The sequence below is a fragment of the Stegastes partitus genome, unplaced genomic scaffold (genome assembly GCF_000690725.1).
Source record: "Stegastes partitus isolate 25-593 unplaced genomic scaffold, Stegastes_partitus-1.0.2 Scaffold253, whole genome shotgun sequence".
In the NCBI taxonomy this organism is placed as follows: domain Eukaryota; kingdom Metazoa; phylum Chordata; class Actinopteri; family Pomacentridae; genus Stegastes; species Stegastes partitus.
In genome coordinates, this window is record NW_007577984.1 from 111,563 (window position 1) to 133,679 (window position 22,117).

Genomic DNA, 22,117 nt, shown 5'->3' on the forward strand with positions numbered 1-22,117 from the left:
CTGGTAGTTGTGGTTTAGCGTCGCTCACACTTCTTGCTCTGTTTTCTATTTACACATAAGTAAGCAGGGACTGTTTATTATGTGGCACAACAAACTGTAGCTGTGAAGGGAAACATTATGTTGGGCTCCTACATTTTTCTTTTTGTTGTGACAGTTTTGTTCTAAAGTTAGCGTGTCCTTGTTAGTGCTGCATATTTTCCTTCAACTTTAGTCTGGTAAACTCTTGCATCACAGTGAGGCCCAATCCATGAAGCCACGGCGGGTTATGGGGTTATGAGGTTGTGGTTGTTTCAAACCAGTTTCCGTTCATCAGGAGTTAATTTATTTCAAAGCTTTTTTAAAACTCTGTTTTGGTTGATTCAGTCTCTCTGATGTTAGAAACACTATCAGAGGCCAGTGTCACCTAATCCCGTCATGTTTACTGTCTCCTTTCCCCATTTTCCTGTTCCATAGCTCTGCCTGTCGAGTCTCATGAGCGTCTTTATCAAGATGCTTACAAACAAATTGTTCATATTTTCTTCAGATTCCTGTTCTTTACCAGAGAGCTTTAATTTATATTTGTCACCTGAAGTTTAGCGTCAATCTGCACTATTTTAACATTTCTAGCACATATTTTAATCAGAGTTTATTCATGTATTTGTCAGGCGTGACACGGGTGTAACTGTGTCATTTAGTTCATCTTGTAGGGGAGTTATAATTGCAGATAAATGCTGTACATTAATGAACATTTCAAAATAGAGGTCAAAAGATTATCAGCCCGGTTGATTGTCGGATCTGGTATTCAGCATTTTTCCCCTCATCTTGATTTTTAAAAAAATTTTTTTTAACTCATTGCTGATTAATTAATTTTGACAATGTGCAACTTGACTCTGGGGGTCGCCTATCTCCATCTACATAAACACTGAAGCAAAAATGTTTTAAAAATTCTCTTTTAGTTTAAAATATGTAACATAAATGTAGAAAATGCACACATTTAAACAAAATACAGCACCTAGATTTAAAATTTTAGTGTCCTTGATTACTAATGTTTGTATTGGCCTGGAAAAAACACACTGCTTGACTCCTACTTAAAAATGTACTTATATTCTATGTGATAGCAACCACATTATAGTGTATCATTAGACGCTTATTAAAGGGAATTAATAGCGGGAAGTAAAGTAAGGCATTATTAGAAAGTCTTGAAATTATAAGTACAAATGAATAAATGTGAATGTAAATATTAACCTATTTAATTGAAAACAAGCCCAATAAACTATGTTTTAAATGAATAGTTCAATAAAGCAAACAGAGTTTAAAGTATCTGGGAAAGGTTAGATAAAAATATTTTCTTTTGTGCTTCATCGTGCCTTTCTAAATGTGTTTGTTCGATGTCAGTCCTCCATGTATAGGTGTGCAGGCTGGCTCTCCGACACGACCAGCTGGTGCACCTAAATACAACCAAGCTGTTTTTAGTTACATCTGTGCTTCTCCTGCTGTGACATGATATATCCATAATGAAGGATGTTTGATCGACTGCAGCCACACACAGAGAACTAAATATCATCCTTACAAACCTCACTTGTTCCTGGGTGTTTACGCAAAACATTTACAAATGTCCTACTTCCAATGAAATGTATGTCTCCAGACTCACACTCAGGAGGACAGTAAAGGCAGCGACAGTCAAAGCCCATTTCTTATTGGCACTTGGGGCAAGAAGAAATCTAACTCGTTGGCTAAAGTAAGAGAAGAATCCAATATAATGTGTATTTCCACTGACCGATGTGTGTCCAATCTCGCTGCTTCACACCTGTCATCCAATTGTGGAAGAGGGTTTGACCACAAAGGGGGTTTCATTGGTCACACGTTGATAATTTCACACACGAGGTAGTTTAACCAGGTGTGTGTTAATCTTTCGCTTGCCTCACTAAGAGGGCTTTGGCACGTGCTAATGATTACACAGTGGTGTTGATCTTGTCCTGGGTAAGAGCTGGCTCAATTTAAAGAGATGATTTAGCTGCTGGATGAGTGGTCAGCTTTGGTGGAAGTGCTAGCACATTTACTCTTGCAACGAGGAATCTAATCAGAACCATGGATACCCAAAAGACAAAACATGTTTGATATTTGACTTCAAAAATGGCTAATTTAAACTTGAGTGCTTTACATCCGTGGCTCTGATTATTTTCCCCCTCTTGCTTTCATAAAACTGTCACTGCAAAAATGGTGACTCTGTGATGAAAAAGCAGTGATTTCAAATGAAAGCTGATTGACGAAGACCATCGCAGACTGCTGTTTTTGTAGTGCGTCTTTCTGGGCTCAGTGTGATTCAGCAAATATTATCTGATGTGTATTTGTCTCAACAGGCCTCTCAGCAGAGCAGCCCTCAGTCGGTCTGGGTCGTTCCTGCCCTCCGGCAGCTACACGAGATAACCCGTTCTTTCATCAAGCAGACCTATCAGAAACAAGACAAGGTATGACAAACACACACACATGCCATCTGAACGATCTGCCGTACAAACAGTGTTGTTATGGTAACCTCCCCCGCCTGCCCACAGAGCATCATCCAGGACTTGAAGAAGAACTTTGAGATCGTCAAACTGATCACAGGATCCCTCGTGTGCTGCCATCGACTCGCCGTGACGGCTTCGGGTAATAATGGCCTCTCAGGCTCCACCCTGGTGGATGGACGATACACCTACCAGGAGGTTTGTCTACGTCAGATTTTCTCTTGTAATGCTCTTTTTTTCCCAACTGAAGGCCTGAGGGCTGGACCACGAAGCAAGTTCAACATAGCCAGGGTGTCTTTGTGTAAACCGGCTCAACAAAAACTAAAACCCCAGGCAGAGATAATGAGTATCACAACGATGATTATCAATTTTCTTTAACTCAGACTTCCTGGTTCAGACTTAGAATAGAATGGAATAGAATTATTTTTGTTGATCCCCCAGTGGGGGACATTTACATGCCACAGCAGCATCCAAAAAATATAGAAAAGAAAGAATAGAATAGGGTGGCGCAGTTGGTAGCACCATTGCCTCGCAGCAAGAAAATTGCCAGTTCACGTCCCGGTGAGGACACCCGGGATCTTTCTGCGTAGAGTTTGCATGTTCTCCCCATGCAGCGTGGGTTCTCTCCGGGTTCTCTGGCTTCCACCCACACAGTCCAAAAAATGTTGAGGTTAATTGGTGATTCTAAATTGTCCATAGGTTTGAATGTGAGTGTGCTTGGTTGTCTGTCTCTAAGTGTAGCCCTGTGATAGACTGGTGACCTGTCCAGGGTGTCCCCTGCCTTCAACCTAAGTCAGCTGGGATAGACTCCAGCCCCCCCACGACCCTAATGAGGATTAAGCAGTGTATAGATGATGGATGGATGGAAGTAATAAAACAAGTATCTATACAAGATGAAAAAAATCTATACAGTATTTACACAGAAAAAGAAACAGTGTGCCCAAGTGAATTATAACCATTTGTGCGTGTTCACATAAATGGGGGCGTTTGACACTCATGTGATTCCTCTTCAGCACAAAATGGACTGATTTTGCACTGCCAACTTTAGTAAACAGGTTGTTATAATGGAGAGCAACATGGAATATGTAAACCTATGATGGTACAAAAAGTGCTGCTACTGCAAATGATGCAAGACAGCAATGCTGGTAGAAAACTGTCGTGTGTCATATCATACATTTATTTTATCGAGCAATGCAGCTGCTTACTTCTAACGCAACCAGTAGAATAATCAGTTTTCTTATCTGTGTTTTATTAGCTGCAGTACCGGCTTTAGCAGCAAATTAGGACAAATTCTGCACCAGTCGCATTCTGTGGTAATGCAATGTGTACAGTGTGCAGTACTGTAACTGTACGGTTTCATTCTGTGGTATTGGTAACTTCCGTTTAACAGGTTTGCAGATGTAATATTCTCACAGCTGAGAATTTGTATTTGATAGAGAATCATCAGGAAACTATTTGGTTAAAGGTAGACACTTCTTACAGCCGATTTAACCTCAAAGCTCTGAACATAACCTCATCCAGACCGGGTTAGCTCTGCGGCATAAGTTACCATGGTGATCTAGCCAGGTTAAAAGAGAGCCACCTTGGTGACACTGAAAACTCTTGACTTGAAGCGCAACACACGTCACTAACCCATTAATCTTGCTTCGTAGTACAGCCCTCAGGCCTTAGAGCTGTATTTATTGTGCTGCACCAAGCTCGTTCGACTGATTTATGACAGTCATATTTAGACATTGTGATGAGAAACATGTCATTTTGCCAGAGCTATTACTGCGATTGCCCTGGAAGTAATCAAATTTGAAGAGCACGGTGTTACATGTTGACAGTGTGTATTTGAGGGTCAGGATGACACACATCTCTCAATCTTCTGTTCAGTATCTGGACAGCCACCTGCGCTTCCTGGCCTTCTTCCTCCAGGAGGCCAGCCTCTACCTGGTGTGGAACAGAGCCAAGGAGCTCTGGGAGTGCCTTGTGTCGGGGCCGGATGTTTGTGAGCTCGACCGTGAGGTATGAAAACAGTTAATGCGCATGAAACCTTGTCCTTGGCTATTTGTTTGTCATTGCGAGTAACTTTCTCTGCATGGCTGCTCCGGAGGAACGTGGGCAAGAAAACATTATCTGTTCAAATCAGTCACTTCTGTCTTTTGAAGCAGGGTTTGAGGCAGGTACAAAACAGGCATTAAAACAAGCTACAAAGCATGAAATGTAGGTTTTAGATGATATTTTTTCAGAAATAATGGATCAGGAATTTTACTGCATGGGTGTTGTGAATTCAGCTTTAATTTTACTTAAGAAATGGGCAAATAAGCAAGAGTGTGAGATATTTAGGGGTGACCCAATGACCACGTGGTTAGTGTGAAAATGCCCTCAGCAGCCAAACTCCCTGTTTGACTCCCCAAACCTTGAGCAAATCAGTCATCTACTCTGTAGAATTTTTTTAGGAGCAAAACTTGTGATTTAACTTAATCAAAAATTCTTGTCTGTAAAATGTATACAGATGCATTAAAACTTCACCATAGCCTGCACAAAATGATTAGAAATGTTAATACATGTCTCAGCATTGCACACTGCAACCGCTGTGATTGGTGGTATTATGTATCATGCTCTGTTTACATGAATTATTGATTTACACACAGATAAAGCTCCCATGAAACAATGTGTGATGTGGAATAGGCTGTAATTGTATCTGGCAAACTCCAGAGCCAGTATTCTGCCAACGGAGCCATATGCTGTTTTCTCATTTTTGTAACCCCACCAATCCATGTTTAGACTCAATCAGTAGCAACATCTTCTCTCTTTTCTGTGTTTTGGTGTTTTCTGTAGAAGTAGCTGTTCAACATTTATAAGCTCGAAGATGATTTGTTTTGTTTCTGTCACCATTGTTTAAAGTGCATAAAGAAACTCAACAAAGTACCACAAAAATCACATAGCTTAATTATAAATGCTCACAACAGCAGAATCTTTGTGCAGATTCAATGCAGGATATAAATCAATCTTTACTTTATTTTAATCAAACCCTTCACAGTGCATTCTATGTCAAGTTCTGTGTCCTATATTCAGTTTCATTAAACTTAAATGTTGTATGTTTTCACGTATGCAGATGTGTTTTGAGTGGTTCACCAAAGGACAGCATGACCTCGAGAGTGATGTTCAGCAGCAGCTCTTCAAGGAGAAGATCTTAAAACTGGAGCCTTATGAGATCACTATGAATGGTGAGAGGTGCACTGTTCGCCCACGGCAAGCAATTCATGGATACATGGTTTATATAGCAGTTAACATGTTTTATGTTCTTTTATGTGTGTCTCAGGTTTCAATCTGTTCAAGACTTTCTTTGAGAATGTGAATCTGTGTGACCATCGCCTGAAACGCCAGGGAACTCAGCTGGTCAGTCTTTACTCTCGCTCTCTCTGTATGTCGTTGTTTAGAAACTCTGCACACAGTTGAGAGCTGAAGTGAACTGAAAGTCTGTAAAGCACATCCTGGTTGACATTTAGACTTAATGCATCATACGGTGTGATTACAGTGTGTGGAGCGCCTTGACCTGGCAGGCATGGATTTTATCTGGCGCATCGCCATGGAAACCCCTGATGAAGAGATAGCCAATGAAGCAATCCAGCTCATTATCACATACAGCTACACCAACCTCAATCCCAAGATGAAGAAGGTCAGTGTATGTGTGTGGACGTGACGCTGTGGCTCGGTCTTATAGCAACTCATTGCTTCTCCATATCTGAGAATACCAGTGTGACTTAAGATACTGCCAGACTGTTAGACAGCCTCAGAGTCAGAATTATGATTCATGAATGAAATGTACACTGTGTTAAGTAGGGAACGTGTTTGAATCACTGTGTTGTGGCCCTTTTTGAATCTTAAAATCACATACAGAATTAACTTCTCATCCTCACAGGATTCTGTGTCTTTGCACAAGAAGTTCATTGCTGATTGCTACAAGCGACTAGAGGTAAGCGGTTGAATTTGTCACAGGTGTGATTGTGCCATTTCACAAAAAAAAAAATCAGTACCCAACAGCACATTTCTATTTTCTCTTTCTTAGGCAGCCAGTTCGGCCCTGGGCGGCCCTACTTTGACACATGCTGTTACTAGGGCAACCAAGATGCTGACGGCCACCGCGATGCCGACCGTGGCCACATCTGTACAATCACCATCCAGGTACAGAGGGGGGTTTGGGTAAGAACATAGTTACTAAACCTATTAAAGCACATTTTGTGTTCAAATAACTTCACACCTCACTACTACTACTAACGCACATGAAGAAAACACAGAGAATCAACTTGTTTTTTGCCGTTGAAACTCTTCTGTGTCTGTTGATCTTCAGATCCACTAAGCTGGTGATAATTGAAAGACTGCTGCTATTGGCTGAGCGCTACGTCATCACTATTGAGGTAGGACGTCATTGTAAATTTAACAGCCAATTTCTATTAGGAAAAGGACTCAGTCATTGTCTGTATAATGTTAGTAGTTTATTATCTGTGCTGACCTGAGTATTTTTGTGTGTTCCCGCTTTAGGATATGTACTCAGTTCCTCGCACTATTCTACCTCATGGGGCTTCGTACAATGGACACCCTGTCACTCTTCACATCACCTATGAGTCAACCAAAGACACTTTCTCCTTAGAGGTGTTGTAGACCTTTTCCTAGTTCACTGCAGCATTTTGTGCAAAGCTAGCATCTGCAGAGGAAATAGTTTTTCTGATTCTATGTGTTGTGCAGACCCACAGCAATGAGACGATAGGAAGTATCCGGTGGAAGATATCGGAGCACTTGAGCTGTCCGGTGGATAACGTCCAAATCTTTGCCAATGACAGTGTTGTAAGTATGAAAGACTCCTGATTATGTGAATTAAGTATATAGCACAAACTACAAATAAATGCCAAGTAAATTCTTCTGAGCGGGTGCAGCTGCCTCTTTGTTGCCATGATAAACCTCAATCCTGTTTTTTTCTCACACACTGTCCCTTTACTGCCATGTGTTAGCTGACCATGAATCGGGACCAGAAGCTGCTGTCTCAGCTTGGCTTCAGTGACGAGCAGAGCCTGACTGTGAAGAGCTCAGGCACTGGCACTCCTTCTGGCAGCTCCGAGTCCTCAGCCTCCGCCTCTAGCAGTTCCAGCTCAGCCGTGTTCAACTCTGCCTACGCCTTGGAGCAGGTACCATCTCAGACGTGAACTTAAATCGCAGTTTGTGTGCTCAGTAAGACTGGTTCTGATGCACTGTGCCCATGTTTTTTTGGTCTCCAGGAGAAGTCCCTGCCTGGTGTGGTGATGGCTTTAGTGTGTAATGTGTTTGAGATGCTCTACCAGCTGGCTAACCTAGACGAGTCCAGGTGAGACAGTATTTGTTATGTTGTAATCGCTTGTTGACAACAACAACAAAACCAATCATGATGTAATTGTAATGCCATCTGTCTGTGTTTAAAAGCCCATGCACCTTGTTGCATAAATGTGCATGTTTTCCAAGGCGGAAAAATTATTTAAGATAAATATTAAAACCACCTGTATCATAATTCAACACACTTGAACCTCAGGCAACTGAAGGGACTCTTTTTCATGTGTGTATTTATTTGTTCAATCTCTAGGATCACTCTTCGTGTGAGGAAGCTGCTGCTGCTGATTCCAACAGATCCTGAAGTTCAGGATGCTCTCGACAACTTTGTTCCCAAAGAATCCAGCGTCTGGAGCCATCAGGTACCACAGACTGCACTTTAAAACAAGCAACAGCTGCTATTGCAGAAGTTGCTTTTCTGTTTTTTATTTAGTGCCTTTGGTTTAATTGAAAAAAACAATATTTTAGAAGAGTGTTATAAAGTTTACAGGAGCTACTCCAGTTCTCTTTGTTTAGATATTCTTGCCCTCTCCTTCCTCTCTCTCAGTTATTTTATTATTTACTCTTGTAACTGTTTTTGTAGAAGACGCTCTTCACCCTCGGCCAGGGAACAGGCTCTCGCTCTCCCTCCATGTCTTCAAAGCAGCAGCATCAGCCCAGTGCCGCATCCATCTTGGAGTCCCTTTTCAGATCTTCTGCCCCGGGCATGTCTACATTCAGAGTGCTATACAACCTTGAGGTACACACACACACACACACACACACACACACACACATCTGAACATCACACACCCCCTCAAGCAAATACATAATTTTTCCATATTTCACACCTTCTGTCAAGGCTTGAAGTAGGTCAACAGCTTGATGTCTGTTTTTATCTCTCTTTATTTATTCCTCTCTTTGTTTAAGGTGTTGAGTTCAAAGCTCATGCCCACATCTGATGATGAAATGGCCAAAACCAGCAGCAAGTCCTTCTGTGAGAACTTCCTGAAAGCAGGAGGCCTCAGGTAACAGCACAGACAACACAGCTAATCAAAAGAACCATCAGTTCAGTTCAATTCATTTTTCATTCATTCACCTTAGAGCACTTTCCTCAGCTAAGACAGGTTTTACACTATTATAGAGAGAAAGCTAACAACTTCCATTGAGCAGCACATGGTGATAATGTGAAGGACAAACTCCCGTTTAACAGGAACCATCTGACGAAAGCAGCCTCAAGGAGGGCGGCCATCTGCCTCCATCAGATGGAGTAAATGACTGCTCTCTGTTTGTGTCGTTCCACTGTGGGAAGTGTCAGCAGACTTGTCGAGCTACATTATAGGCTTGGACACAGACGCCACATGGCATATGCTTCAATCCAAAACGCCTCACGCTCTCTCTTTTATTTTTGGTCTTGACATTGTTGTTTCTCCATGTTGTCTCTGCAGTCTGGTGGTGAACGTTATGCAGAGAGATTCCATCCCATCAGAAGTGGACTATGAGACCAGACAAGGGGTCTACTCGATCTGTCTTCAGTTGGCAAGGTACAAGACGACTGTCAGACCCGGACGAGGGTGGATGTGATGCGTCACGCACCAAGTCAGACTTCCATGCTTATAAACATTGGTTGTGTTTGCAGGTTTCTTCTGGTCGGTCAGAGCATGCCTGCAGCGTTGGATGATGATGTCATCAGAGACGGCGAGGCGCTGTCGTCGCGTCCGTTTCGAAACGCTGGCCGAGCCGGGCGACAGCTGTCTCTGTGTGGAACTCCGGAGAAGTCCTCCTACAGACAGATGTCTTTGTCTGAGCGCTCGTCCATAAGAGTCGAGGAGATCATACCTGCTGCTCGTGTTGCTATTCAGGTACGAGACAAACACTTCCAGCATTGAGCTGTTTCCATGGCAAATCCACTTTTAGCTCAGCGCCCAGATGGAGAATATTTCTAAATATAGTGTTTGCTGTCTCTTCTCTAGACCATGGAGGTGGGTGACTTCACCTCCACCGTGGCCTGTTTTATGCGCCTGACATGGGCGGCGGCAGCGGGACGATTGGATCTGGTTGGCAGCCCGCAGCCAATCAGAGAGACCCACAGCTCACTTCTGCCACAGGGAGTCCGCACCCGAGTCAGCAGTACCGGTGAGACAGAAAGCAATCAACAATTTTGTCTGTGTACTAGTTCTCATCATTCTCTATGCCGTGCCTTCATACTGTACGTAAGAGCAGATAATAGTACTTGCTGCCTGTTTCCACTCAGCCGTTGTGGTAATTAACCTGTACAGCTGCATTCCTGATTTGTATCCAATAGGCCATGCTTGAACAGCTAAAAACAAAACCTAAAGAAATGAAGGCAAAACAATCCAACTGTGTATTTGCAGGAAGTAACTGCAGCTCCAGCAGCGAAGGCGAGACCACGCCAACAGCACTGCATGCTGGGATATGTGTGAGACAGCAGAGTGTCTCCATCAAAGACGCCATCATCGCCCGCGAGGCTTTGTCACTGCTGGTTACCTGCCTACAGTTACGCTGTCAGCAGCTTTGTAAGTGTCATGCAAAAGTACAGACGACAAGCATCCTCTTAGTGATTGTACACTGCCAGTACTGATTTATGTATTGCCCATAATACTAGATTTTAAATCCTGTTCTTTGTGTTTCCCTACAGGTTCTTTTTACAACCTTCCCTCCGTCAGTGATTTTATCATTGATGTTCTGCTAGGATCACCCAGCGGAGAGGTAAATAACACTCTCAATAGATTGCATCTAAGAAATATACCCCTGACATTGCAGTGTGTTCACTTATCTTTCCTCGGTTTCTTGCTCTTTCAGATCCGCCGTGTGGCTTGTGATCAGCTGTACACGCTGAGCCAGTCTGACACTTCAGCCTTTCCCGAAGTCCAGAAGCCCAATTTGTTCCTCCTTTCAGTAGTTCTCACTGCTCAGCTGCCACTGTGGAGTCCCACGTCTGTCATGAGAGGGGTCAACCAGAGGTACCTTTGCTAGAAATACAAGACACAAAATCTTTGAAACTTTAACTGGCATGTCATGTTGATTTTGCTTTTTCTTCTCAGGTTGCTGTCTCAGTGCACCGAGTACTTTGATCTGAGATGCCAGCTTCTAGATGACCTGACCAGTAAGTCTTCTTTATCAATGCTTAAATCTGAAGTATGGTCCCACATGTAAGAGCTGTTGTAACACAGAGCTGACAGCCTCCTGTTTCAGCAACTACAGGTCAGTGTATCTCACATTTTCTCGCTTTCCCTCTCTTGTATCTCTGTCTCTCAACCTACCTGACCTCATCCAGCGTCAGAGATGGAGGTGTTAAAAGTGAGTGCAGCCACCATGCTGGAGGATGAGATCTCTTGGCTCGACAACTTCGAGCCCAGCTGGAGCTCTGAGATGGAGACCAGCGAGGCGGATAACATCCTCCTGGCAGGGCACCTCAGACTCATCAAGACGCTGCTGTCACTCTGCGGCAACGAGAAAGAACATCTCGGTGAGCACAAACATGCATGCCAACACATTGACACCAGAAGTTTATTAATAACACAACTGTAATGTGACTTTATGTGATGCTTTCCCCAGGTCCATCTCTCATCCAGCAGTTGTTAGACGACTTCCTGTTTCGAGCCTCTCGTATCATCATCAACAGTTCCAACCCTACACCTTCCCCAGCACCCAGCCACGACTTCCACCCAAAGTATGAACGTCATTCCTGTTGTTTTTACATTTTATTTCTCTTTTGTGATCTAGTTCAAAAAAAAAAAAAAAAAAGGTAATGTGTTTCTGGCTTTGCTTGTGAAAGTTTTTTGTGTTTTGGACAAAGCTCTGTATTTTGGGCAAACCTCTGTCTGTTTCCAGTTAGTGTTGATAGTTGTGCTTAATCATTTGCCTGTCTGGTCAGGTGCAGCACGGCCAGCAGCAGACTGGCAGCCTACGAGGTGCTGGTGATGCTGGCAGACAGCTCTCTCCCAAACCTACGGCTCATCACCAGAGAGTTGATGTCCATGCACCACCAGTCAGATCCTTCCCTCTGCAAGGAGTTTGATGTAAGACACTCATTAAATAATATTGAATATATTGTTATTTGTTGTGATATATAGTCTGATTATGATTTTTGACTGTGCAAGTAACTCTCTGCTCTCTCCGTCAGTATCTTCCCCCTGTAGAGAGCCGCTCAGTCTCAGGTTTTGTTGGATTGAAGAACGGCGGAGCCACGTGTTACATGAACGCTGTGTTCCAGCAGCTTTACATGCAGCCTGGCCTGCCAGAGGTACACACATTATCTGTTTACCTGATCTACTCACCAGAGGGCATCTGCTCTTTGAGTGCAGTCTCTGTTTCGAATGGTGAAACCCGTTTCAGTGACTGCAGTATCTGTGTTTGTTTTTAGGCTTTCCTATCCATTGAGGATGACACAGACCAGCCAGAGGAGAGCGTCTTCTATCAGGTCCAGTCTTTGTTTGGCCACCTGATGGAGAGCAAACTGCAGTACTACGTACCTGAGAACTTCTGGAAGGTAACGGACACTTCACAGATAAATCAACTAGAGCAAACTAGAGATTGAGTTGAGCAGTTTGCTCTAATTGTAATTGCATTCAGGCTTTCAGTTTGGAAGTGTTACTGCAAATGTGTGGAGAGCATCAGTACGTCTCCAGTTTAGGGATTATTAAGAGAAAAGAACAATACCCATTATTTATAAGTGGCTTTTCTCATTAGAGTGTTGATGATTGGCTACGTTGTGTTTTCACATTATGACGTCTACACAGCTCACTCACAAACTGTCTCAAATACATTGTTTATGCTTGATGACATTTCTCACTCTTATAACAACAACATCAATACACAAATCACCAAAACATCACTGCAGTAAAGAATTAAGTTGTAGGAAGTAAAATGACATAGTTTATAGAGATACAAACCAGCATGCACACATAAATCATCCACACGCATAAACTTGTTTTCTCCAGTTTAGAGACCTTTACCGGGTCATGAGTTAGACCTGCCATTATTTCTCAGTGGGACAAATGTAAACGAGATGATATTTTCATTTTTCACGCTTATCTTTTTTCCTTCCATTGCTGTTTAACACAAAAGCATCCCATAATTGCCACAACAACAGACCTGCCTGCTAATTAGTACCTAACAAGAAATGAAGCTGAAAATATATTGACATTTTAAATAATGTAATTCTTCTTTCTTTCCATGACAATGATGTATAATTACACCCACCTACAACTAACCTGCTTTTTGTAAGAACTAGTTTTGCCATTGTTTCTATGGCTCTTATTAGAATGTGACATCGACACGCAATATCATAGAACTACCTTTAATTCTGTTGCCTGGCAACATCACACGCAGCTAAATGCCCCCTGAGGACCCTAAAAAGATGCCTTAAACACTGCCCACCAAAACGACCTCAGCAGTGCCCTGCCTCGGGTCCCCAGCAATTAACCTGCCAAGTTTGAAGTAAACTGGATTCGCAGTTCTTGACAAGCACAGCAAAACAGACACATAAACAGAACTTCCTGCAGATTTTATTTTTAAACCCATTCCTACCTGATTAAGTGAAAATGTGTGAAATGATTGCAGATCTTCAAGATGTGGAACAAGGAGCTGTATGTAAGAGAACAGCAGGATGCTTATGAGTTCTTCACCAGCCTGGTGGACCAGCTCGATGAACATCTGAAGGTATAACTCACACTAGCTAAAGACGGGGGGGGGAGAAAATTGGTCAGGTTTTGGCAATATGATTATTGACAAAACGTCTTCCCTCCAGAAAATGGGTCGAGAGCAGATCTTCAAAAACACATTTCAGGGAATTTTCTCCGACCAGAAGATTTGTAAAGACTGTCCTCACCGGTAAGCCACAAATGTTCTATTTCCCAATTTTCCCAATTTTTTCATCACACTTGATATTGACTGTCGACCTTTTCTTACACAGATACGAGCGCGAAGAGACGTTCATGGCGTTGAACCTCGGAGTGACTTCCTGTCAGAGTTTAGAGATTTCTCTGGACCAGTTTGTCAGAGGAGAGGTGCTAGAGGGCAGCAACGCCTACTACTGTGAAAAATGCAAGGAGAAGGTCTGTATGCTGCCCTGTCTGCTTTTGTCCTACTGCACTGCCATCCCGTGTACTCATCATGTGTGTTTTTGCTCATCTACCAGAGGACCACAGTGAAGAGGACGTGCATCAAATCCCTGCCCAGCGTTCTCTGCATTCACCTCATGCGCTTTGGCTTCGACTGGGAAAGCGGACGCTCCATCAAATACGATGAGCAGATTAGAGTATGAAGCATATCTAATCCAAGATCACATACTTCTACCTAATAGAACATGCTTCCTGATTATATTCAGCAATCCCTGAATTGAATTATAAAGCTGATTTGTATTAAAGCTGGTAATATATTTTTTTGATGTGCAGTTTCCCTGGGTGTTGAACATGGAGCCCTACACCGTCTCGGGAATGGCTCGCCAAGACTGCAGCGGAGAGGGAAGCGAGGGGAGAGGTGACGGGACCTCAGGAGGGTCACCCAGGAAGAAAGTCACCATTTCTGAGAACTATGAGCTCGTGGGAGTGGTTGTCCACAGTGGTCAGGCGCATGCCGGACACTACTATTCCTTCATTAAAGACAGACGGTAAGAGACACGGCTGTCATTGTCACCGATTAAAGCAGTAATTTTCTCTGTAAATCAGAAACATTTACAGTTTTCAAAGCCAAAACTACATGCTGCAGAGTTCTCTCAGTGTATTTTTCTGCCCTTGTTTCTGCTGTATGAAGAAACACACAACCAGCGATTAGCGGAGCACGTTGATCTGTTGGTTTAGTTTTCCATGCAGAATTTAGAGGACCTCCTTGGGGCACATGAATGCAGCATCAGACTTTGTGTGGGCTCCCGGTTTAGTTTGTAAGCATCTCCAGATGTCTGGCTCTGGAAGGCGGGAATGCTCGCTGGAGAAGTGGAACTTAAAGAGACCACAGAAACTAGTATTTGGCACCCTGCTCTCGCTCACTCGTTTGTTCCTATCCCCGCTTAAGATCACCACAAAGAAAGTTTGTTCTCAGAGCGGTGATCTAGTTCCAGGAAATTAGACGCATTCTGAAGCTGCTTCTTCGTCAGTTATTCCTTACGTCAGGTAGAGAGTGATCTGTGTTGGATTGTACGTGTAGACAATAGAAAAATAGGCTGGATGGTAAAGGCCATTCAACAATGTCATAATTCACAGCTCAGTTGAGTAGCAATCTTGCAATTTGATCAGCTATTGGTCGACTGATGTGGATTTTTCAGTCCTGTGAAATACAATTTAATGGTAGCAAATGAGACACAAAATGTCTTAACACTGATTTAACACTGTTGCATTGTCTCTGTTGGCTTACGCAGATCTGCACTCATTCTAAATGTATCAACTAAATGATTGTCAGGTAATCAAAAAACTGAACTTTGCACAAAGTAACTTATGGGTGAAAATAAAGTTTTAGTGCCCGTTAAAACAGCATTTATCAGAAGATAGTAGCATCTCCTGCTACTTTCACTGGTAAGTTTATTGGCATCTAACATGCTAAACGTCATGTTGCTTCTGCTGTGGTGCTGTTTACAGATTTACCTCAGCTAATCTATCTTAGTGCATCTAATAACATTAAATCTCTCTGTACAGTTGCTAATTTAAGACTAACATTTACAAAGTTCCCTGCTAATTTTAGACTTTGTTTACTGGCCATGTGAGCTGTGAGCCGGTAATCAGCCACAACTGATTATCTCAAAATGGCCCAATTAATTTGCCCCAGATTAATCAGTCACTAGCCAAGATCCTATTTCCTGTTATTTGTATCCTTGTAGCTTTTTTTAGTTTGTTTTGTTGATTCAGCTTGTGCCAAGTTATTTTTTTTTTTAAACCTACTTGATTTTCCTCAAACTCCTCATTCACTGTCTTTCTATGTTTGTCTCACAGTGGCAGCGCTCGTGGACGTTGGTACAAGTTCAACGACAACGTGGTGGAGGAGTTTGACATGAACGACGAAACTCTGGAGTACGAGTGCTTCGGTGGAGAGTACCGTCCCAAAGTTTACGACCAATGTAAGTAACACAAACACTGAAATCTGTGTGTCACTCCTAGACACTTGAGTAACGTTGTTTTCTGTGTTTGTGTGCGTGTGCAGCTAACCCTTACCCTGATGTACGGAGGAGGTACTGGAATGCCTACATGCTGTTTTATCAGAAGATCAGCGACCAGAACTCACCTGTCCTGCCCAAGAAAAGCAGAGTCAGCATCATGAGGCAGGAGGCAGAGGATCTTACACTGTGAGTCGGGTTTCCACATGTACTCTACGCACCTCATACGTCTCCAGTAGACTGAAATAATGACGTTGGAGCTGATATAAGTTGTTGCAACACCGAACTCTGACAGCTGTCAAACATACTTAATTTGCATTTATATATACATGACCGTTGTCACAATAACGACTAATCAGCTCTATATTTGCCAGGTCTGCCCCGTCCTCTCCTGATGTCTCCCCTCAGTCCTCTCCTCGACCCCCAAGAGCCAACAACGACCGCCTCACCCTCCTCACCCGCCTGGTCCGCAAGGGAGAAAAGAAGGGTCTGTTTGTAGAGAAGATGCCCGCCAGTATTTATCAGGTAAACTGTGTTGCCTGTGTAACGTGGATATCTTTTGCCGGCTTAGCATTTGTTCTGCTGAGACGAGGGATAATCGTTCTCCATTTGTGTGCTGTGCAGATCGTGAGAGATGAGAATCTGAAGTTCATGAGGAACAGAGACGTCTACAACAGCGACTACTTCAACTTCACCCTCTCCCTGGCCTCAGTCAATGCAGTATGTGTCTGTCTGATTATGAATGAGTAAACACTAGCACTACACAGTTATAATAAGCCTCATTTATGTACTGTAGTCATAAGGCATTAATGTTCCTCTTAAGTGTAAAGAAGGAAATACTGTCTTCTACATGTTCACTTTACCTTTTCATGTTTCAAATAGATGCATGTAGAATCTCTGACTTTTCTCTTAACTTTTTCTTACTTGGAAAACTCAGTGAAGACTTCCTACTTTGTCCTACACTTACCAGAACTGTTATTCTGTTTTCATAAGTCCTAATTTTGCTGTTAACTTTGTTGATGTTGTGTTTAGAGACTTTCAATGTGGTGTTTCCTTTGTTTTGTCAACTTTCACTTAATCTTATAAGTACATAATGATTATTCAAACATTGTGAGTGTTGATGGAGAATGAAAGAGCCACACTGCAGCTCTCAGTGATTTATTGTAAGCAGTATAATGGCAATATTGATATTAAACATATGTGTTATATAATGACATATCTAGTCACATAAAAACATAAAATCACAGCTATAAATCATACATAAGCCAAACTGCATGCTATATGATCATCAAAAAAGTTGTAAATATCTGTGTGTCTCTTCCAGACAAAGCTGAAGCATCCAGACTACCAGCCTATGGCCAAAGAGAGCCTCCAGCTGGCGGTTCACTTCCTCTTCCACACCTACCTGCACACTAAAAAGAAACTCCGGTAAGCGCACACGTTTTAATTATTCATGTGTCACATTTGAATACCCCCTCAAGAGGCGCAACATTATATCTGTATTCTGTGTGTAGGGTTGATACAGAGGAGTGGATGGCGACGGTGGAGGTGTTGCTGTCTAAGAGCAGTGAGGCGTGCCAGTGGATGGTGCAGTACCTGGTGGGACCAGAGGGACGAGAAATCACCCGGTCAGTACTCAACTCACAGAGCTGCCACATTATGTCTTCTTACCTGATATGACATACATGATCTGTAGAGTTTTTTTTGTCCAACTGCTGCCAAAAAGGTTTCTCTAAGCTTTTTTCTGATAGTGTGTTCATGATGCTGCATGTTTACGCTGCTGCTGCTGCTCGATTAGCACAAACATCAGGGCACAATCACTTCAGTTTTCTGCAGCCCCTGAAACATCAAGCATGGATAATACTGTGCGTTAGAAGGGGTGATTTTTGCAGGGACTTGGCCCGGGTTTATTCACTGCAGCATTTTTGTAGCTGTCCTAGTGATATGCGATACTACAGACTTGGCAGCTCCCAGCACTGCTCCCTCATTCTAATCAATGCAACTCTCTAGCCAGGGTCAAACAATTCCACCCTGATAATGCTGCTCAAGCTCTCTATCGCTCTCGATCAAATGCGCATGTTCACACACTTGAACTTTAACTGACAATGTAACAGCATCCGTAGCACGCTGCGACATGGTTTAATCACACGAACAGTCCATCCGAGCCTCTGGAGTGCTCTCGGAGCAAGCTTACATAATTGCATTTGCACTTACAGCAGAGCTTTTAAAAACACCTGTGTAGCTCACTGACTGGATGCCGACTGACTGAAAGAACAGGTCAGCCTCAGGAATGTAAACAGTTAGAGCCAGAGGATAGTTTCCCAAAGCGTGTGATTTAGAGAAAGGTGTTGCCCTACGCTACTCTGTGTCAAAGCATGGGGTGATTATATGTTCCTCGGATGTGATTGGTTGTCAAACATCGGACGTCTGGGTAACACGCGACACACCCCTTTACACACACACCTCTTTCCAGCAGAGAGGAGGTACAGAGTGTCACACTTAGCTGTGTCTCAAGGCTGCAGTAATCTAAAAACAAAAAAGGGTACAACACAGACACTTCTCACACATGAACAATGTTTTAGGCTGCTTGTCTCCTTTCCCTGAGCTTTCTCAGAAGATACTGAACATGTTTATCCAAAAGAGACAGTTTCTCTCGACACAGGTTCAGTTCCAGTCATTGGAGTTCTGATAATGATTGTTATTACATCTCCTCCTCAGGGTTTGTCTGTTGGAGTGCAGCGTAAGGGAGGTGAGGGTGGTGGTCGCATCCATCCTCGAAAAGACTCTGGAGAGCGCGCTTCACTTTGGAGACCCGGGGCTGGACAATCTGACCGACGCCCTGCTCTCATTGTTGGACAAAGATGTCGCTGAGAATGTGAAAAACTGTGCACAGTACTTTAGCCTCTTCAGTAACTTTGCTCAGAGGGTAAATCTGCACATCTTAGTGGTTTAAAGTACAAATTATTCCATCAAATGAGTATTACATGACGTTCTGAGTGGTTCCTGTTTCTGTTTGCTCTCTCAGGGTTGCGGTCCATGTCAGTTGTTGTTGAAACACTCAGCTTATCGTCGGATGCTCATCTTCCTGTTGGGACCCAATAGGCAGAACAACCAGGTACAGCTGCATAGTATAACAAAACACACTTGATAGTTTGACCCCTTGAGATTTGCTATTCCTCATCATAACACTTTTTAATTCTGCTGTTGTACTTATTGTACTAGAGATTAAATTTTTTTTTATAAAATAGCAAAAAAAAAAAAAAAAGCTAATGAAAGGAATGCATTTCGATATTGACTCTCTTATTTGTAAAAAATAAAAATAAAAAACATGAAATAAAGTGACATATATTAACATCAGAAAAAAAACGTGGATGCAGCCGTCAAATATTTATTTTGTCATATTCTCTGAGCCTCTGAAAAGCTTCAGATAAAGTTTGGCTATGTGTGCGTTGGTCTACCTTGAGTCTGTTTTCCTGCTCAGCATCCTCCTCATGAAAGATCATTAGGGAGCCCACAGAGATGGCTGCACACGACGTGCTAACACACAAACACTCACTCCACTATATGCTGACTGAACTTAAGTGTCGGTAGCCCCCCAACATTATCTACAGCACCCATCCTGACTTATTGCTACGTTAGCCTAAAGAAGCTCAGTTAATCTCTGTGCATGGAGCATTGCCACAACAGATGTAGCAGTTGCAGTCCTCAAACACTAGCATTTTAAGGTGAAAACGTTGTGACAACATGTCAATATGAAGTAACAAATGAAACTGTCTCACTGTGAATTCTGTGTATAGATACGGATGCCTGTCCTTGAACTGCTCAGATTAGTTTGACGTGACTTTAAGTTGACTTTAACTGGTCCTTCATCCTCGACTCAAACACAAAATATCTCTAAATACGACTTTCAAGGTGCTTCCTTTACATAAGTTGCGGTGGACCTGTTGCTCCACCTGCTCTTGCTTGCTTGAATCCATTCTGGAGAAGCCTCCAGGAGTCTGCCTGTGATAGTCGTACTCTTAGTTCCTCCAATACGATAAGCATGGTTGCAATTTCAGAGCTTTGGTACCAACTTGGCACCGAACTATTGGTTCTCAAGAAACATCCAGAAATGATTAGAATGCAAATGCAATTTTGTATCGTTCGCCTCAAAACAGATTTTGAGTATGAATAAAATATCTGTGTGTGTCGAGTTAAGTCAAAGTTTCCTCTGTGCATCTTTCACAGAACCGACGGTGGAGTCCGGCTCAGGCTCGGGAGTTTCTTCACCTCCACAGCACTCTGGCGCTCATCACGCTGCACTCTGACCTCGGCCCTCAGCGGACGCAGGGTGAGACACTGGAATCTGTTTCTCACACGGGATGGTTGTTGTTGTGCGATCCAGCGTTCGTTCTGATTCTAGTTAATTTGTCACCTGTTGTCCCGTGTAGCTCCAGGAGGGTTTAAGCTTCGCGTGAACAGCGTCCCGTCCTCAACTCCACTCCTCCCCCTACATGCAGACATCTTGGCCTCACTCTTCACTCCAGAAGGACAGCCTTACCTTCTAGAGGTAACAGACAAACCTACAGCTCAATGTTTTCCGATTCTTATATTTGATTATAAATGCACAGAAGCTCTTTGACTGATGTTGTCTTTTCTTCATTGCGAACATCTACCAGGTGATGTTTGCCATGCGTGAGCTGTCAGGACCTCTGTCTCTCCTGATAGAAATGGTGACCTACTCGTCGTACTGTAATGAGCCCTTCTCCCTGGGAGTGCTGCAGTTACTCAAAGTAAGAAAACATCCACAACCAGCTGTCACACATTCAGCCGACGATGAGTATGTTTTAAAATGCTCTGAATTCTTTGTATGTCACAGACCCAGCTGGAGACGGCGCCACCTCATGAACTGAAGAACATTTTTCAGATGCTGCAGGAGCTACTAGTGAGTGGCTCATCTGTTGATTTATCACATCATAACTGTATGATCACCTTTAGCGATGAGCTTTGCTGATTGAGGGTAAATCTTTTCCCTCAGGTTGTGGAAGACCCTCTGCAGTCCCAGAGACTCAAGTATGCTTTCGAGTCAGAGAAAGGCCTGTTAGGTACGTCTCAGCTTTTGTTGCTTTTGCACTTTTACCTACAGCTGGCACAACAGTGGATTAAGTGCAAATGAAAATACTAACATAGCCATTTGTCCTCACAGCTTTGATGCACCAGAGCAACAACGTGGACAGCAGACGCTGCTACCAGTGTGTTAAGTTCTTGGTCACATTAGCTCAGAAGTGAGTATATCTAAAGTTCAGAGATCAGGATTGTACTGGAAGATAAACTTTATTGTAGGCAGTTCTTCATCATCTTATGACAGATTAACTGAGCAACATAATTCTGACTCTCCTTTAATTCCCCCACCAGGTGTCCTCCAGCCAAGGATTACTTCAAGGACTTGTCTGGCCACTGGAGCTGGGCTGTGCAGTGGCTGCAGAAAAAGGTGAGCTCATAAAACACTGCATGACCACAGATGACAGGAGAATCATTTGGTTAAGTTTTTAGAGACATTTGATCATTTGTTTTGCTTCGGTAAGAGGGATAGTAGATAGCTGAAAGGGAATAAAGGGAGGGAATTATGAAGGAAAAATTTAACAAAGATCCTCAGTGCTTTAACCCCAAACTACAGGTTTTATCTGATGAACTGCAGCTCCTCCTATACTGACTTCAGTACACTGTCACTGACGTCACCTGCTGTGCTCCAGATAGTTTTCGTTTGAAGTGATTTTTGTCTGAATGCTGTTTAACACTGTTGATCATATAAAAATTTTATTCTTAGGATAGATTTCTTGCAAATGAAGTGTCCGTGTTTAGCTGTTTGGTCAAGTTTGCATTAAAACGACCACAGCTCATGTAGCAGAATATGGATATTTTAACTATATTGACAACTGTTAAACTTTTACTTTTAGCTAGCCATAGCTGACTATGGCAACCTATTAGCCATTAGTTTGAACTAATTTTAGCCGGCTATTTAAACTTTTTGTCCAGCTAAACATCCAAATTTATTAGCCATTACTTTTAGCTAATTTTAGCCAAGTATTTCAGCTTTTTATACATTACTTTTCGCTAACCTTAACTATTTAAACTATTTATAAACAATTTTTAGTTATTTTTGGCCAGTTATTTCAACTTTTTCTCCATTACTTTCAGCTAAATATTTCAACTTATTTACTGTTAC

General features: G+C 42.7%; 1 protein-coding gene across 4 annotated transcripts in view; it reads left to right on the forward strand.

Annotated features, from left to right (window-relative positions):
- The window catches only part of usp24 (ubiquitin specific peptidase 24), a 36,944-nt gene that overhangs the window by 10,719 nt on the left and 4,108 nt on the right, over positions 1-22,117 (forward strand). The window contains exons 16-64 of one of the 4 annotated variants that reach the window (XM_008281950.1): positions 1,625-1,717; positions 2,340-2,447; positions 2,532-2,681; positions 4,359-4,490; positions 5,584-5,695; positions 5,791-5,867; positions 6,007-6,147; positions 6,391-6,444; positions 6,538-6,671; positions 6,820-6,886; positions 7,011-7,121; positions 7,215-7,313; positions 7,478-7,651; positions 7,742-7,827; positions 8,080-8,188; positions 8,410-8,565; positions 8,736-8,833; positions 9,254-9,349; positions 9,445-9,667; positions 9,779-9,941; positions 10,181-10,342; positions 10,465-10,535; positions 10,629-10,789; positions 10,871-10,932; positions 11,104-11,295; positions 11,385-11,499; positions 11,704-11,848; positions 11,953-12,072; positions 12,193-12,318; positions 13,392-13,490; positions 13,579-13,661; positions 13,744-13,885; positions 13,969-14,088; positions 14,225-14,439; positions 15,752-15,876; positions 15,960-16,101; positions 16,287-16,437; positions 16,537-16,632; positions 17,237-17,340; positions 17,427-17,540; positions 18,631-18,838; positions 18,938-19,027; positions 20,140-20,242; positions 20,343-20,461; positions 20,571-20,684; positions 20,771-20,836; positions 20,930-20,996; positions 21,098-21,176; positions 21,307-21,382. In XM_008281950.1, the coding sequence (XP_008280172.1) occupies positions 1,625-1,717; positions 2,340-2,447; positions 2,532-2,681; positions 4,359-4,490; positions 5,584-5,695; positions 5,791-5,867; positions 6,007-6,147; positions 6,391-6,444; positions 6,538-6,671; positions 6,820-6,886; positions 7,011-7,121; positions 7,215-7,313; positions 7,478-7,651; positions 7,742-7,827; positions 8,080-8,188; positions 8,410-8,565; positions 8,736-8,833; positions 9,254-9,349; positions 9,445-9,667; positions 9,779-9,941; positions 10,181-10,342; positions 10,465-10,535; positions 10,629-10,789; positions 10,871-10,932; positions 11,104-11,295; positions 11,385-11,499; positions 11,704-11,848; positions 11,953-12,072; positions 12,193-12,318; positions 13,392-13,490; positions 13,579-13,661; positions 13,744-13,885; positions 13,969-14,088; positions 14,225-14,439; positions 15,752-15,876; positions 15,960-16,101; positions 16,287-16,437; positions 16,537-16,632; positions 17,237-17,340; positions 17,427-17,540; positions 18,631-18,838; positions 18,938-19,027; positions 20,140-20,242; positions 20,343-20,461; positions 20,571-20,684; positions 20,771-20,836; positions 20,930-20,996; positions 21,098-21,176; positions 21,307-21,382 (5,850 nt within the window). The remainder of the gene's footprint in view (positions 1-1,624; positions 1,718-2,339; positions 2,448-2,531; positions 2,682-4,358; positions 4,491-5,583; positions 5,696-5,790; positions 5,868-6,006; positions 6,148-6,390; positions 6,445-6,537; positions 6,672-6,819; positions 6,887-7,010; positions 7,122-7,214; positions 7,314-7,477; positions 7,652-7,741; positions 7,828-8,079; positions 8,189-8,409; positions 8,566-8,735; positions 8,834-9,253; positions 9,350-9,444; positions 9,668-9,778; positions 9,942-10,180; positions 10,343-10,464; positions 10,536-10,628; positions 10,790-10,870; positions 10,933-11,103; positions 11,296-11,384; positions 11,500-11,703; positions 11,849-11,952; positions 12,073-12,192; positions 12,319-13,391; positions 13,491-13,578; positions 13,662-13,743; positions 13,886-13,968; positions 14,089-14,224; positions 14,440-15,751; positions 15,877-15,959; positions 16,102-16,286; positions 16,438-16,536; positions 16,633-17,236; positions 17,341-17,426; positions 17,541-18,630; positions 18,839-18,937; positions 19,028-20,139; positions 20,243-20,342; positions 20,462-20,570; positions 20,685-20,770; positions 20,837-20,929; positions 20,997-21,097; positions 21,177-21,306; positions 21,383-22,117) is intronic. The other 3 variants (XM_008281952.1, XM_008281953.1, XM_008281954.1) reach the window with 3 other exon arrangements.